This window comes from Alligator mississippiensis, chromosome 7, assembly GCF_030867095.1.
Source record: "Alligator mississippiensis isolate rAllMis1 chromosome 7, rAllMis1, whole genome shotgun sequence".
Taxonomy (NCBI): domain Eukaryota; kingdom Metazoa; phylum Chordata; order Crocodylia; family Alligatoridae; genus Alligator; species Alligator mississippiensis.
In genome coordinates this window covers 74,005,419-74,021,751 of record NC_081830.1, presented here as the reverse complement: position 1 = coordinate 74,021,751, position 16,333 = coordinate 74,005,419, and the positions used below count along the sequence as shown (strand labels likewise).

The 16,333-nt window shown below is 46.7% G+C and overlaps 1 protein-coding gene and 1 long non-coding RNA gene across 8 annotated transcripts in view; one reads left to right on the top strand and one right to left on the bottom strand.

The window, feature by feature from the left end:
- The window catches only part of MECOM (MDS1 and EVI1 complex locus), a 501,989-nt gene that overhangs the window by 425,276 nt on the left and 60,380 nt on the right, over positions 1–16,333 (top strand). For 5 of the 7 annotated variants that reach the window (XM_059731126.1, XM_019491700.2, XM_019491698.2 and 2 more), the window contains exon 3: positions 14,211–14,345. In XM_059731126.1, the coding sequence (XP_059587109.1) occupies positions 14,211–14,345 (135 nt within the window). Of the gene's footprint in view, positions 1–11,647; positions 11,809–12,055; positions 12,161–14,210; positions 14,346–16,333 lie in introns of those variants that run through there. The other 2 variants (XM_019491701.2, XM_019491702.2) reach the window with 2 other exon arrangements.
- Positions 5,712–11,657, bottom strand: LOC109284198 (uncharacterized). Its single transcript, XR_002091558.2, has 2 exons — positions 11,572–11,657; positions 5,712–10,407 (listed from the first exon to the last, which is right to left on the bottom strand). It is a non-coding gene; the product is annotated as an uncharacterized LOC109284198 (long non-coding RNA).

Sequence of the window (16,333 nt, the reverse complement as noted above, 5' to 3'; positions counted from 1 at the left end):
TACTTCCTCAGCTGTAAAGTGAAACCATCTTACTTTTCAGTTCATTCTTTTGAAAAAGTTGCAAACATAAAAACTGCTTTAAATGTGAAAGTCTTATTGCATCCCTGGACCATTTTCTAATTGTTTTTTTTTTAATATAAATAGCTAAAGATCAATTTAAGGGACCACGTTCTCAATAGATGTAGCTCCATTACGTTCATGGATTTATACTGTTTTACACCAATTAAGGATCTGATCCAGACAAATCACAAAGTATAGATAACATGTGGATGTAAATCTAGGAAGGAAACTAGGGACTTGGTGAAGGAAATACCGCCACAATATTTAACATGCATCATCTTAAATCGATATGCATGGATCTCTTTATGGATGGAATTCTTCTTAGCTCAAAGGTTTCTGTTCTTATTATGCAATAGAATATATTCATATCTTTTGCCCAAGTGCACCCAGAAGATGACATGATTGTTTGGGCATATAATAAAGGGACACAGCTCTAAACCCTGTCAGTTTTCTGGTCATTCATATAGGGTTAGAAGAGGTCAGTGTTCTATTTTCGGCGTTCTTCTTACCCCCTATGGGAATTGTGATCAATCTTATGTTTCACACTTGCATTATTGCTAGGTGACTCCTAGCAACAAGACTTGACATAATGAACTCTGTTTCAGATTTCTGTTGCAAATGTTGAACTCACGAGTTTTACAGATCTTCCCCAGGACTGTTTCTGCAGGAGTTTTACTTTCGCTGTACCAGCCGGAGCAATCTGATTATGTTTAAAAGGCCTGTTTGGAAGCATTGATGTTTCTTTCCAATGCTGAAATAGTTTCCTAATTAAATGTAGTGATAAAGAATAATTCATGTTACAGATCAGCCTTGTTAAAACAAGCATAGCAGTTGTAATTGGCAAAGATCAGGCAATTCCCACTACCAGTGCAGTTAAGAAGCAGCAAATGTTAGGCACAGGACACAACAGTTACTGTCCATTATAGTCCAAGGAGGAAAAAGCACCTCGTATGGCATAAAAACTATGGCAAACCATTGTTCAGTTCCCACCTCTGCAAAGAGGTCCTGTTTGATCTTGGGCAATGCACTTTTTGAGTCTCAATTCTCTGTCTGCAAAACTGATATAATAATATACTCTTTGTCTTGTGTATTTTGATTGTAAGCTGTCCAGGACAGAAACTGACTTTTGCTAAGTGTATATTCACAAGTGGATCCCAGTTTTGGCTGGGGCCTCTGGTGCTTCTGTAGTACATACAGTGTCACTAAAATTGATGCTTTTCCAATGCTGAGTTGAGCCCAATATCTTAAAACTTAAATATGTGATATAGTCTGTCTCCTCATTTTAAATTCTGGAAGTTATTTTGCATCTGTAAAACACAGTGTATGGATTGATATGTACCTTATAGCTTGGAAATCTTTTCTCTATGAATCTCCTACAACATCTGATGCATGGCTTGTATGGAAAGAGGAACAGAAAAAAAACTGCCTGCAGCTCAGCTACTTTCCTCCCTTCGCTCTTCACAGGCACACAGTCCTAAATTCTTTTTTTTTTTTTTTTTGATCAGTAGGGTGCTAAATTACCAAGTTGGAAATTTATTTAGCAAATAAGGGATGCATGCCAGAACACAAGTGTGCCCTAAGGGAGGTAAGTATTAGGAGGAAAAAAAATCCCCTTAATTTCCAAGTTTGTAGGTAGGGTAGTATATTTGTTAAGTTGGAAAATATTCAACTCATTTACAGAAGAAATCTGCAAGGCTGTGCTGATGTCCTTGGCTCCTTAATGAACATACACATTTTTTATTATTCATACAAATTTATTTTGACACATATCAAATACAGGCTACTTGCCAACTCCCCCAGAGTGTCTATGGGCAAATTAAATATTTTTTTGTTTGTCATTATTATCTTCTTCATAAAGAAGTATGTCAATGGGGCAGGGGACCGGGGGTTCAGAAAATTTCACAGCGATTTTGCAAGACTTCTTGATGAAATCCTCTCTCCTCAAAATCAATAGCAAAATTCCAGTTGAGTTCAATGGGGCTAGGAGTGTCATCCTGTGTGACTAAGCATGGCCTGTCTTTTGTTGCACCTTCTTTTTCTTTCTACAACACCCTCCTCTTGTGTTCTTCTTATAGCTCTTGTAGGGCATGATTTTCAAAATTAATCATGCAATGATTAATTTCATAGGTACAGGCAGCATTTAAGATGTGCACAGGAATCAATTGTGCATGCATGTGGCTAGCTAGTGAGGCATGTACCTGTTGTGCTCGCTCAAATGGCTGATTTCTTTGCAGAAGTTACGTACCTGAAAATTGTTCTGTAAGCTCTTATTTAAATGGTGTCTGTGGTCCAAATGCTTCAGGTAGTTACTTTGCCAATATAAGTTTGCCTGAGACTAAGGTAAGCTTCAGCCCTGCAATTTACTCATTGGCTAAATAAATTAGCATTCTGTTCCAACCCCATGCTTGTCTACAAAGCATGACTTGAATTGTTGATGGGATTTTAACCTATTTATAGTTTCATAACAATCCTGTAACAAAGAATTCCACATTTCATACCTAAATGTAAATAATATTTAGTACCACTGTCAGAGCTTGGCACAGCAGTAATAATTCAGAAGGCAGTGTTGATCCTTAGCCGCCTTTAGCAGGGTTCCTCTTCACTTGTAGGCAAGTGCCTTTCAATAGAACAAGGATTAATCATAGCTATTAGAGCCCTTTCAGGAAAAGATTGTATAGTTCTTTCCTCTGAAATGTTCTGTTCCCAAGGATGATGAGTTAATTCATCTGGAACAATGTTAGTTCATCAAGTTTTGTGGTTTATCTGAAAATCGAATTCCAGCAATTTCATATGCCATCTGACTTAATGCCCATTTAGTTCAGGTTTTAGACAACTCTGGCCCATTATGACAATGGATATAATACAAAATGTAGGTGAAATGAAATTGTAACAAAGCTTCTCTCATGCAGGTTTTTCCCCCTGTTGCAATGTATTGCTAGAGTTGGATAAATTACTGTGTATTTTTTTTTATTTATAAATCTATATATAGCAGTTTTTGACCCTCAGAACCATCCACATTTGTACATTTGAAATGGTAAATGGGAACCTAAAAATGACTGTTTGACTTTTATTGGGTGATAAATTGCTTCTTACCAGTATAAAGCCCACAGGTGTTTGTCCATTATTGTAAGCTTAGTTAAAAAACTCTGCCACAATGAGAATGATTTGATAATAGCCAGTCATTCCTAAAACTGATTAATAAAAATAGAATTGTTTGTTAGGCATTATCTAATTTTTGTAGTGTTTTTTTTTTCCTGTTTAGTAACCCTTTGAAACCATTTCACCCTGGTCCTCTAGTAAGATTGATTTTCCTTTTCCAGTTACTCTTGTTTTAATTTGCAAATTGTGTCACTGTGGTTTGGAATGCTGTTAAGGCATAAAATGGCCATAAATAGAATGATAATTTCAGCTAAGCACACCACTACTGAACTTGATACTACATGTCTTTCTCATACCCTGCTTCTGTTGAATGAACCATGAGTTCTGAGGATGAAGGAGAGCTTTCAAGATAGGCCTGTCAGACTTGAATCGAACATGAACAACATTTGAAAAAAATGTGGACAGTGTAGTTGGGATAGCATTAGTAGGCCCCTGCTGTACCTATACACCTAACTATGAGAGTAGTGTACAGAGTCCTCTCAGTATGCTTTCCACTTCCAGGTTGGGGAGCCTTCTTCTGTGAAGTTCCTGGCATGTTTTTGGGAGGAGAGCACCTACTAGAATAGCTTTTGCAAGACCCGCTTTGTCCAAGGCAGACAAGGAAGAACAAAGATCAGCAGGGAGACCTTGGCCTCTCCACAGGACCACACTCCCAATATTTCATCCATAGATTTGAAGACAAGGCACCTATTTTCCTATAAAGGGAAGGAAGGAAGGAAGGAAATGTTATAAATGCAATAGCAAACTTTCCATTAATTGTTGCATGTGAAACCCAGATCTGGCCCCAAATAGGTATAGCAGTACCATAGTTTTGGGATATAGTAGATTTCTAGCAAGTGGCTTTATAAACTGCTAACCAATTGAAAGGTAATTTGTTCTGGGTGCCTGCCCCATTGAAGAAGCAGCTAAAACGTCTCATCCCTTGTGGGGTTTAAAGTAAAAATAGCCCTTCACGGCTCTAGAACATCAGAAAAAGTTGTAGATTTAGAGCTTCAAAGTGAAGTTTCCAAAATTCTCCAGAATCTTGGATTTGTTTCCAAATAGAAGAAATATAAAGATGAAAGATGAAGTACAGTAAAATAAACATAACTTTGCAGGGGAGGGGCAGGGACCTAGCATTCACATTAGTCAGCCAGCATATTCAAATACAGCTTGTCCAGTCTGCACTCATTGTTAGAATATGTTAGCTAAAATGTGTTAGCATTTTTCAAACTGCTAAAAGGTTGCACATTCATTTGCACAGTCTCTCAGATTGTAAACTCTCCAAGGCAAGGAGTCCATCATGCTGTGTGTACAGTTGAGCATAAGGAGGTCAAATTAAGGCTGAGGGCTTCTAAACTCTCCCTTAACACTAACAATGAATGATCACCACCACCCTCAACCTTTGGTCCTTTCTCATCATGTCCTACTGAAAAACCTGTAGGAAGATTTTGAGGGGGGGGGGGGGGGGAACTCCATAGGGTTTTGTCCATAAGTTTCCTGTCAGGTTTTCCATTAGAGGGGTGGTTCCATTATCTGTGGAATAAGCAAGAACCTACATCCCACAGACCCACCCTCAGCTTGCTTTCAGATCTCAAGTTATCCATCATAAAGGTACCTATATGCAGGTAGGACCTATTTCTCCACAGTTTCCTCCCCTCCCCTCCTTCCTTTTTCGTGTAGGTTTACTGGCTTTGTTTTGGCAGGGCTGCCTTGTATAGATAATTAATTATAATTCCTTTACAATTAAGAGGAACTTGTTCAGGACTGACTACAAGCCCAGGAGATTCCTCATGAGATCAGAGTCCCCACCAGCCTGTCTCAATCACCTCTCCATGTGTGGAACCTACTCTAGGAGGGCAGGGCTAGATGGCTAGATGCCCTCCTTCCCTCTTTCTCTGTGGGCAGGAACAGACTCATCTGAGGGAACACCCCGGTCCTGGCATTTCCATTTTGTGCAGAAGTTGTATCAAAAGACCAGCGCCTTCATGCATTACTCCCCACTAGTCAGCTGTCAGCCCAAGATTCAGAAGAGTGGGGTCAACCCCAGCAGTCTGCGGCTAGTCAGGCAACTGCCCCGGCCAGCCACTCGGACTGCACACAGCACCTGCCTCTGAGCCAGGACACACTAAACAGTCCGGCAAGGTGGACTTAAGTAGTGCCTTCTGCCACCTTGTGCACGTGTGTGCACCGGGACACAGGATTACAGATGGGGACATTGGGGAGCCGTGGCTGGGTCCCATCTCACTTGCCCCAACGTGACACTGGTCTAAATGCAGGGAGAAGCAAGAGGAAAGTGGGATTAAAGCACTGACAGGGAAATACTTCAGCCCGCGCTGAGTTTACTTTTGCTCTCTATAGTCCACTTCTGTGGTTATCTCTCTTGCCGGTTGCCGTGGCAACGAGTTCAGGAACAAAATGTGATTGGGGGAGCGCTCGGAGTCCGGGGTGGAGTCGTGGATGGTGCCAATGATTGTGTCTGATACCCAAAACTAAAGAAAGATTTGCAGAGGTCGGGATTCTTTTTTAATGTGTTAAAAGAAATTTAAAAATGGAAGCAAAAGTGAGGAATGAGCCGGTGGCGCTCAGATCTGGGGATAAAGCCCCCGTTTTTTGAGCAGGGTGAATTTTCAAAGGGAAGAAAAGAAGAGGAGCCCTTCTGCTGAGCACGCAGTTAGTTGTGAAACTCCTGCCAGGAGCAGGACTGCTGAGGATCGGGGCAGGACAGGGAACATTGCAGATAGCGAGGGTGTCGAAAGGGCTGATAGCCATGCATGTATCCCCCCAAGTGTTGAAAAGGTCACAGATTACACACGTCCAGCGTTTGGGGGCTAGTGTGGATCCGTGTCTGTCTGCGTGCATTGGCGTGTGCCTGCCTGGCTGGAGCATCAATCCGTGCACGTCTTTTGGATGCGTGTGTCCGGATACATAGACGCGCAGGATCTTTCTTCACCACTAATAAGGCAGAAGCATACGTTGTGATCACACCATATAGCAGCAGAAATACACACACTCTGTCTCTGTACACACAAGCACACAAATCCGTGATTATAAAAGTACCTCCAGCTATCAGAGGAACTGGAAGTTTTCAGTCTGCTGAGCACGCATTATGTGCATTTTTGTGGGAAAATCGCCTCGACGTACTCGAAGCCTCGCCCGTACCTCCGTTTTATATAACGTGCAAGATTTGAGCTGGGGAGGAGGGGGGCATTTGGGGAATGTTTCCATTTTCGTTCGTTTGTTTTTCAATTGACTGATTTTTTTTTTGTTTTAATTATTTTCGCAGTTAATTTAGCAACAGGGCGGTCTGGTTTAAGAAGCAAAGCCCGTAATTGCATATATCTGCAGTAGCTGGAGGTTACGACTCCGAATTGTGCTGAACATCTGTCTAGAGGGGGAAAAAACATTTTCAGAGGCTTGAGTTTCTAGGATAACTCTGCAAATAATACTCGGAGCGATTGATCGCGGGACCGGGTAGAGCAGTAGCAGACTCTCAGCCTAGAAATAGTATCTCTTCACTTCCAAACCAGGTTGAAAATGTACTAAATAGATTTCAAATCAACCGGGGGGGGGCTGCTAGTTGTTCTTTGCTCCAGCAAAACAAGAGGTCAGCTCTCCCTCCCTCTACCCCGACTCGCAGCTCAGGGCTGTGGCCAAGCCGTGATTAGTTTTATAGTTTAATTAGGAACGGGGGAGCAGCCGGGAAGCGCCCAAGTGGGGGACTCGGCGATGTGGCAGGGGGACACCCGGCCAGACGTGGGCGCTGGGACCCCGCCGTGTCCCGCACAGACAAGGGGGATGTGTAAAGAAACCAGCCCTCCAGCAGTCCTGGCAAAGCCAGCCTGACCCCAGCAAATGAAAATAATCAAAAGTAATTAGAAGCGTGCTGGACTGCTCCTCGGAGATCTGTGCGAGAGAATAAACATGCCGGAGCCCTCCGAGCCACTGCAAAGGCCCATGTCTGAGCTGTTAGGTGCCCTGACCTTGTCCACATAAAGACGTGATTTATGAAGTGCAGGGCACAGCAGCGGGGCTTCTGTCTTCTCCAGAAGAACCAAATTACTGAGGTGGAGATTAACATGCTTTCAGTTGGGCCCATTTCCAGACCAAGGGAAATTTTTTATTTACATTTTTTTACCTTTAATTTCCTCCCCTCTCTCAAACAGCCCTTTGGCTGGGAGGAAGGAATCCACCCAAACGGGAGGCAGGAGGGGCCGCAGAGCCGCGGGGCGGGCTCGGCCCCGGCCCCGGCCCCGGCCCCGGCCCCGGCCCCGCGCAGGGACCAGCCCTCTCTCATCCTGCCCGTCCTAGTTTTCAAACACCGGTCCGTATCTTTCACGTTATAAAGCTCAGGGAGGTTGAATCGTTTTCAGGGTTTCTAGTGGACTTGGCCGCTCCGGCTGCGTTGGAGAAGGGCTTTTTGCATCGGGTTTGTTTTGAAGTCCACTTGTCCCGTGCTGGAAAGAAGCTCCCCGCAGCATTAGCCAGGATGCTCAGTGTTGTGTTTAGTCGCCTTGAGAAATATAACGTTAAATCCCACTTACACATGTGGCTATGAAGTGGCTCGGTCCATAAATGCGAGGCTAATAGACGAGCATGTGATTGAAGTCACGGTACTTTTTAATTTTTTTGAGAGAGAGACATGCCAGCGCCTTGTCTGGTTTTCCAGCGCTGTCCTCCGCAGCGCGCTTGCCCACAGGAAGCCCATTAAAAGTGGACAGTGCAGTTATTTCATCTGGCTTTGCCTGAGCTGCTTTTCATTGCTTTAATGATGTGCTGGAATGCGCCATGTCCATAGGGTCTCCATTAGGAGAACTTTTACTTCGGGGACGACCATGAAGTTAAAGGCTTTAAAAGAGGCATCAGTTTACAGCCTGGTGGGAATTGAGCTAGCAGTCCGAAGTACTAGCTCCTCGCTGCCTCCGCTCATACGGGGACTCACTTTAAATAAACACTTGCCAGTGGGTCCCAGGGCAGGACTGGGGGCCTGCAAACCCTTCAGAGGAAGAGGGAGGAAGAGGCCAGAGATGCCCCTGGGCCCCTTTCGACCCGGGAGGAAAACACAGGCACACCCACGTAGGGGATCACTTAGCGAGGGATCCCATCAGGACCGTCTGCTGCCTCTGATCTCTCCACCCTGCAGCCGGGGGGAAGGAAAGCCCCCCCCCCCCCTTGCCAGGGCCCCGGGCTGCACGGGCCCAGGCTCCTTCCTCGCCCCGCAGGGAGACAGCCCAAGAGTTTGGGGGACGCGGCTCTCCGCCCCCGGCCACGGCGCTCGTGCCAGCGACCTGCTGCCCCGCTACATTTTGGGATGGAATCAAGCCGGTTTTTAAGATTATGGCAAAACATGATTTTTAATAGCCCGTTTCAAGTGCAAAGCTGAAACACGCCGACTCCGGCTGTGCCCCCCCTGCTCGCCAGCAGACAGCAGCTTTTCGGGATTAATTTATGACCGGGAACTGCTGTGAACGGATTGGTGCAGAAGTGTCGGGGGAGAAGCTGCTAGGAAGCGGGGTGTGTGTGCGTGTGTCCAAGAGAGCTACATTTGATTTAGATCCAAAGAGATCTAAGTTTGCCCTGTTACAGAGCCCGCAGATGTGTGGGTGAGTAACCCCCGAGCCTGCTGCCCGGCTTTTGCGGGCGACCACGGATGCACGCAGGTGAGGAACTTCCTTGGCAAATGTGTCGGTGCATCCCCTGATAACAACGGAGGAAGCCTTGCAGAGTCGCCTTACTAGGCGTCTGAGTTGAGCTAACAGGGCATCATCGCAATCGATCATCGATCATAATAATCCTACTCCTACTCATCTAGTGTAGCAGCAGGGGGTTGGGATCTTACAGCCAGCAGTTTAGTAAGCCCTGGAGAGCAGAAGCCTGGCAGGAGAATAGCTGCAAGAGCCCAGGCTCTGCCCTCTTCATTTACAGCGCCGATGCTGCCCCTTGTAAAGCTGATGCGGGGACCAGCACTCAGCTCACACCTTCTAGCAGCAGCCACCGCCTTGGCTGCAGCCCTGGAGGCACTCGAGTACCTGGGAGGCGGCGGAGCTGCGCCGCGCGCGGTAGCCCGGCTCGCAACGCCATCTACCGGCCAGCGGCCGCAAGCTCCGCAGCTCGAGCCGCCCTCCCTCCTCCAGCCCGGGAACCTCTCCGCGAGCCCTTTCCATGAAATCCTAATTTAGCCAGGACCTGCTACTGATACCAAGAGCCCTTTTGTTTATCCACCGACATTTCCTCCTTTTCAGAGCGGCTTTGTTCCAGGGAGGGGGCTCGGGCTTCCTATCAGAACCTCTGATCAGGCCTATGGGCTCGAGCAATCAGTTTCCCAGATTACTTGTATTTAATACACAATGCATCATAAAACAAATCCCTCATCCTGACAGGAAGAAAATAGAACAGCTCATAGCTCGAGCTGGTCCAATTTATGGCTAAATTAAAAAAAAAAAGGCTCCAACAATGGACAAGTTAAGGGAGGGCAGGAAATCAATGGGCCAGCAAACCGGGAGCTCGCTGAGGTTCCCACTCTGTGGGAATCTCGGGCCAGGATTTGGGGGTTATTTACAAAGGGTTTGTTTTTTTTTCCTGTCCTACCTAACTCGGCTGGGCGCGATTTTTTTTCTTCCCTTCTCTCCCCTCCCCGTCTGGAACAATAGCCATTATCTGAAATAACAGCTCAATGTCACAGATAACAGGCCACTGAGCCGAATTCATCATCATCTCTTGTCACTTGGGCTCTCGCCCTCCTCTTCCCCCCAGCCCCCCAGGAAAAAAGAAAATCGACTTTTAGTCCGAGCAATATCTTTGCCTTTCAAAAAGAAGGAGGCGGCCCTTGCGATCCTGCAGCAGGGGAAGATAAAGTTCAGGTCCCCTTTGTGCGCCCCCAGCTCCCGAAAAGCAGCGTGGTTCACCTCCGCGGATCTGCTGGCGGCCGGGCCACTCGGCTGCATGCATCGCTAACAGAGGTGTGAGGACTTTTTGTTGTTTGTTTGAAACCCAGCAGCACCGCCACGCTCCGAGGAAAGTCCTCTCGCGGATTATGAACCCGTATCGATCCCTCTCTGCCCTCCTCCTGCTCGTCCGCCCGCTCCAGTCCTGGGACGGGCGAGCAGCTCCAGGCAGCCCCGCTAGCGAGCGGAGGGACCGCGCCGGGCCGCAGCAAGCGGCGGGGTTGGAGCCGGAGCAGAAGGATCACCCCAGAGCTGCTTTTTGTTTCTAAAAAAAAATAAAAATAAATCCGCGCCCTCATTTTTGGTGGAGAGCGGAAGAGTCCCCCGACAGGGGCAGGAGCAGGCTGGGCGTCGCGTTCCCAACTCCACTCTGCAGCCACGTTGCCGCTTTGCACTGCGGCCAGGCGGCATTTGAAGACCGATCCCTCCTTGATCCCTCCGTAGATCCATCCCCCCTCCAACTAAAAGAGAGAAAACACAACCCCCCCCCCCAAAAACAAACAAACACAAAACAAAAACCCGGGTGAGCAGGGGGGAGAAATGACCGGGCAGCAACACCGCCTGGGTGCCAGGGCTCGCCGCGCGCGTCCATGCCCTGAGAAGCCAATTCACTTGTTTGGTGTTTGTTTGTGAACACTGTAAACTTCAGCCCAGGCTGCTGCTTTGGGGGGAAGAAGGGGAGGGGGGTGTTGTTAGTACAAAACAAAAAAAAAAGGAAAAAAGCAGCGGGCAGGCGGGCAGACAGACAGACAGACAGCCAGCCGCTCGCACACTTGCACTTTCCGAGCACATTGAACCCAGGCGAGGTTTCCCCTGCTCCCGCCCCAGACCTCCCGATTGGTCGCCGGCTGCACGGCTGGACTCGGCCGGTGCATCCGTAATCAGTCTGCCCCTATAGGGCTTCTGCCTCCGCGACCTTTTTGTGACCTCTCTCGCCAGAGGAGGCTGCTGTCACTTTAACCAGTGACTGAAAGAGGAGCCTGCGCCCGGCTCCCGAGCGCCGGGCGGCATGGGGGAGATAGCGCCTTCCTCTCCCGCCCCGCTCCCGGGATGGCCGCTCACATCCTCTTGAAAGGGGCAGTTCACGCAATGCAACCCCCCGGCTGCTGAGCTGGGGGAGGGAGTGGGGGGGAGGCTTTCCCCATAGGGAAAGCAGCACTCCGAGGAGGGTGGGGGCGTGTGTGTGCAAGGGGGGTGTCCTCCCCCCACACACTCACACCAGCAGGGAAGTGATAGAAGTTGTTGGGGGTGGGGGGGGGGTTAAAGTGGGATCCCCCCACTCCTTGAAAACTTTTCCGGGAGCCACGGACCCGATCCCCCCTGCCCCCAGCACATCGCACATAAGCAGCCGCCCCCCACCCCGACAAAACAAACACACAAACACAACCCCCCCCCCCCCCTCCGGCCCCTCCGGCCACAACAGACCCACCCCGAGGCTCCGGCGAGCAGAGAGAAACTTCCCAACAAATGGTGCAGCAGCGCGGAGCCTGCCGGCAGCCCGGAGCCCGGCGGGCGCTTTGTGCGTGGCTTTCCCCGGAGATGCTGCTTCCAGCCGCTTGAAGGATTTTTTTTTTTGTTGTTGTTGTTTCCTCCCTCCCCTCCCTCCTCCCCTCCCTTGGCTCGGAGGCGCCCAGGGTTCAGGACTCAGTGCCCTGGGAGACAGAAGGTAAGAGGCGCGCCTGCTGCTAGTGCGACTCGTCCCGGCCAGCTCGCGGGACCCTGGCACTTTCCCCCGGCGCCGCGGCTCGCTCCCCGGCCCCCTGGGGACCCGGCATGTCCTCGCTGCTGGCTCTGGCAGGACAGTGCTCGGACCCCCCCTCCTCTCCCCTCCCCTCCCTGCCTTCCCCGCCTTGCAGTGTCTGGGACCGGGGGTGGGCGGCGGGCGGGGGCTTGTCTGAGCGCCCGGCTCCGTCCTCGGCATCCGGACGCGATGGGGCTCGCTGCCCACCTCCTCGCCGGCCGGCCAGGCGGGCGAGCACGCTGCGGACCTGCCTGCCGCCAAGTTGCTCCCCAGCTGGGTAGGTCTGGAGCCCGGGGCCCTCCGCAGCCACCCCGGCAGGACCAGCGCGGGGGAGGCAGCCGGCTGGCAGGGCCGAGGGGCCGGGGAGTGACTTAGACGACTCGCTGAGTTACGTGGAGCAAGGAGCCGGGGCGAGGAGCCTGGCTTTCAGAGCCCGGGGGGGAAGAAAGGGATCTCGGGCTCCCGCAGACGTGGAGCTGCGGCCCCCCCGGAGCCAGCCAGCGCTTCCCAGCGGGGGTGTCTGGCGGGGGGCGTCTCTGGGTTGCATGGGCGGTGGCGGCGCTCGGCGGGTGCTCCTCCGCTGCCGGGCGGCGGGGAGCCCCGGCGGGGCGGGCGGCTGCGGGCTGCCCCGCCGCTGGGCGCGGACACGGGGCGGGAGGGGCTCGGGGCCTGATCCGGCCTCCCCGGCCGGGGTGCAGGCGGTGCAGGAGCGCAGCCCCCCAGGGGTCTGCCGGCGGCCCCGCGCGAGCGGCAGGGGCAAGCCCGGGGGGTGTGAGCTGGGGGGCGCGGAGGCCGGGGACAGGGCGCCGGGGGTGATTTGCCACACAGCAGCGGGGACCCGAGGAAGCCCCTTGGCGAAGCAGCCGGGTCTGCTTGGCCCTGGGCTGGGGAGTGCAGGCTGCAGCTCCTTCTCAAAGCGTGCTCCTGGAGCCTGGTTTTTGGTGGCACCCTCCTCGCTCTTTAATTGCTTCCTGGTTTAAAAAAAAAAAAAAAAAAAAAGGGCTTATTCACAGTGTCTCTTGCCTCGTGCCCTCTAGTTTGTCCCCTTGAAGTTTGTGGTGAGTTAATGATCTGAATCTGCTTCTGGATGATTACCTGAACTCTGTGTTCCACTCCTCCGGGGCAGGGGAAATGTCCCCTCAGCTGCAAGTGTTAACCTTCACATGGGCATGGAGAAAGCAGCTTTGGGCTGGCTTCATTTAATTAATGAAGCTGGAGTCGAGTTCCACTCTATTGGTGGCATTTGATAGGAAACTTCCTTAGCTAAAAGATATACACAATGCTAGGCTTCCTAGCCATTCAGCTTGGAGGCCAAAAGTGCTCGGGGTCTTGACGTGAACACAATTTCTCTCCCCCTCTCTCTGTTTTTCAACTTCTGGTAAAAAATCCGTTAGCATACTTGGCACGTCCTGTGCTGAAAACAGGAGAACTTTCCACATGTAGCATTAGCTGTCTACATACATTGAGAGATTGCTGAAAGCTTAGGATAGGCCAGTAATAAAAGTTGCAGATAAATAATGGTAATTCAGTCATATATAAATGATGAACAATTTGTCATAATATTAGACCAGAACATCCCTTTTAACTGGTCCACAACCAGTCTCATTATATTTGTTTATTGTTGCATAATTGGAACCATTTATTGGTAGGTTGAATATTGCCATGTTTTGCATGAGCGTTTACATTGTTTTTCATTTATTTTCTTTAGTTTGGCACAAAGGATTTAGTTATTAACCAAATCCTGCAATTTGCTTCACGTCAGGGGAATGATTTCAGTGTTACACAGAGGGGTGTGTGGGGAAGCATAATATTAAAATCAGATGAATAACTCTGAATCTAAACATTATTTAGTAGATCAAATTTATCCCAAATTCAGAAATGCTATCAGTAAGCTCAAAACAAATGAATTTTGAAGGGAATATACTATCCCTACAAAAAACACCACAGACTGTGACCTAGTCATGTTACTTATATTCATTGAAATAAATACATTTAATTGAAAGCTATACTTTTGAAGCGTAAGTGTTCACTGATATGTGACCAGGAAGTCAGATTCTTACTAAACTAACATATTATCTGATCACAATGCTTTGACATCATCCTCATTATGTGTAAACATTTTTCAAGGCAGGCTTATAACAAATGTATCGTTCCTTTATTAGCATGCATGTGCGCAAACAGTTGTTTTAATAGTCTGCCAAAGAAATATATTTTCTGATACACTACAGTTATGTTATGATACGTTTGCTTAGCTGGAGACCTGTGATTTTAATTAGTATGGCCTGCCTGCAATGGAAAGATTTACTCTTTCATATTCTTCGTTCTAGATCTTGGATGAGTTTTGCAATGTGAAGTTCTGCATAGATGCCAGTCAACCAGATGTAGGGAACTGGCTCAAATATATCAAGTTTGCTGGATGCTACAATCAGCACAACCTTGTTGCATGTCAGACAAGTGATCAGGTATGTTGTGGATACTTTCTGCACTTACTTTTTTTTAAATAACGATAAAGGATCAGTGGGAAAACATAACAGAAAGTCCTAGTAGATTTTGTGGCCTGTTTATTGTTATGGTAAAAAGATAAGGCACAGATGTGAAATGCAGAAGAGCATAATTTTTACTAGCTAGTGTATATAATAAGAATTTCCTATTTTTTCACTTTATGGCTCCCTTCACAAAATACCATATTTTTTTTCCTGTGCCTGATAAAAATTGGTCTTGTCTTATTTATTTATATGAAACCAGTATTTTCTGTGTGCCATGTATTTTCTAGCTCCTCTAGCAGTTCAGCTGCATGGCTAAATTGCGACATTCATCTCATAAGAAATTGTAATATGAAATTAATGGAAAAAAATGTAGGTGAAGTTAAAAAAAAAAACAAATACATTTTTGTATATATGGCTGCAGATATGAATATACACGTGCATTATGTGAATTATGTCTTCTCAGGCAATGCGATAGAATTAATAATAGTTCTGTTCTGAACTTATATGAACTTATGGTAATTTTTTTTCTTTTAGTTTATTGCAAGATTTTAAAACATCAGTTTTTACTGGATTAAATTATTAGTTACCTTTGTACCTTGTAAAAGAAGGCTGGGTAAGGGAAAGGAGAAACAGTAAAATATTTTGTTTTGAAGCATTTTGTTGAGTTTTGGAGGAGGGGTTGTTTTTGTTTTTGAGGAGTTTAATTTTAAATAAAGGTTTGTTTAAGTTTTCAAATTTTAAATACCACAAAGCAATGTTTTACCTGACTGAAGTTAAGTTTAGAAATATTAATTCTTTAAAGAAAAAAAAGAACCCTAAAATTGCATGGGATAGCAGAGAGTGAATTCTTGTTTTATATTTAAACATTGATATCTGGAGGCATAACATTTTATTCTGTTAAACACTTGCTTAGTTTTTCACCAACTAACTAATGAATTAAATCAGGTGGATTTTAAAGATTACCTTTAGTAGGTTTAATTGCCTGGAGGAAAGAATTGCAACCAGACACAAAGCTTCAAACAGAAATCATTCTTTCCAATCCAATTCCTTACATTAATAAAATGGATGTCAGGCAGTCTCCCATTTGCAGCAGCATTCTCAGATTATAGATTTGCATCAAAGTCTATAATTGATTAAAACTGGCATAAATAGCTTTTTCAGAAACTGTCATCCACTACCCTTTTCATTTTAAACTTCTACAATTCAGAGTTAAATGCATGCAAGATAGACTGAACCAACCTACTGTGATATAACTTTTATTTTTTTGTGCACTAGGTGGTTCAGCTAAAGAAACAATAAAGGTCACGGGTAAACAAAAAATAAATTCTCCAAGTTAAAACATACTTTATGCAGAAAAACAATTATATTGATGCAGAACATTTATTTGATTGTGTTGCACAAAGGGAGACTATGTAGCTGAGTTCAAATGTCAATATTTTACATTTACTAAGATGGAATAAATGTACAAGTTTAGTAAAGGCATCATATGAATTGATAAGAGTTGCTTATTGGATTCATGTTGCTATTGTCGATCTCTCAGCAAAATATCTATTGTACTGAAATAGTCGAATCCATTTGCATGCGTGCGCACGCATACATTTGGCCATTTTTTGAAGAGAAAGTTATAGAGCTTGTAAGTTTCTCTTTTTTTAATGTTTACATTGCTGAGATTTGGTAATGTTGCCTGTGCTGCTGCCAATAATTTCTTTCATTCACTGGAGACATTTATTTTGCACGGTATTGTGATATTCACAATTCCATATTTTTTTTATAGCTTATTGTTGCAGAGCTTTGTAAATTAAAAATGGGTGGTTGTTCAAGTAGTAGACAAAACCCACTGCCAGCAAGAGAAGATGGTTTGCTGTTCATTTGGATTTCTAGAACCACTGAACATTTATCCACAAAAGATATAAATGTACTCCAGCATTTTATGAGCATAGCCTAACAAGTTAATGTGCTTTTGA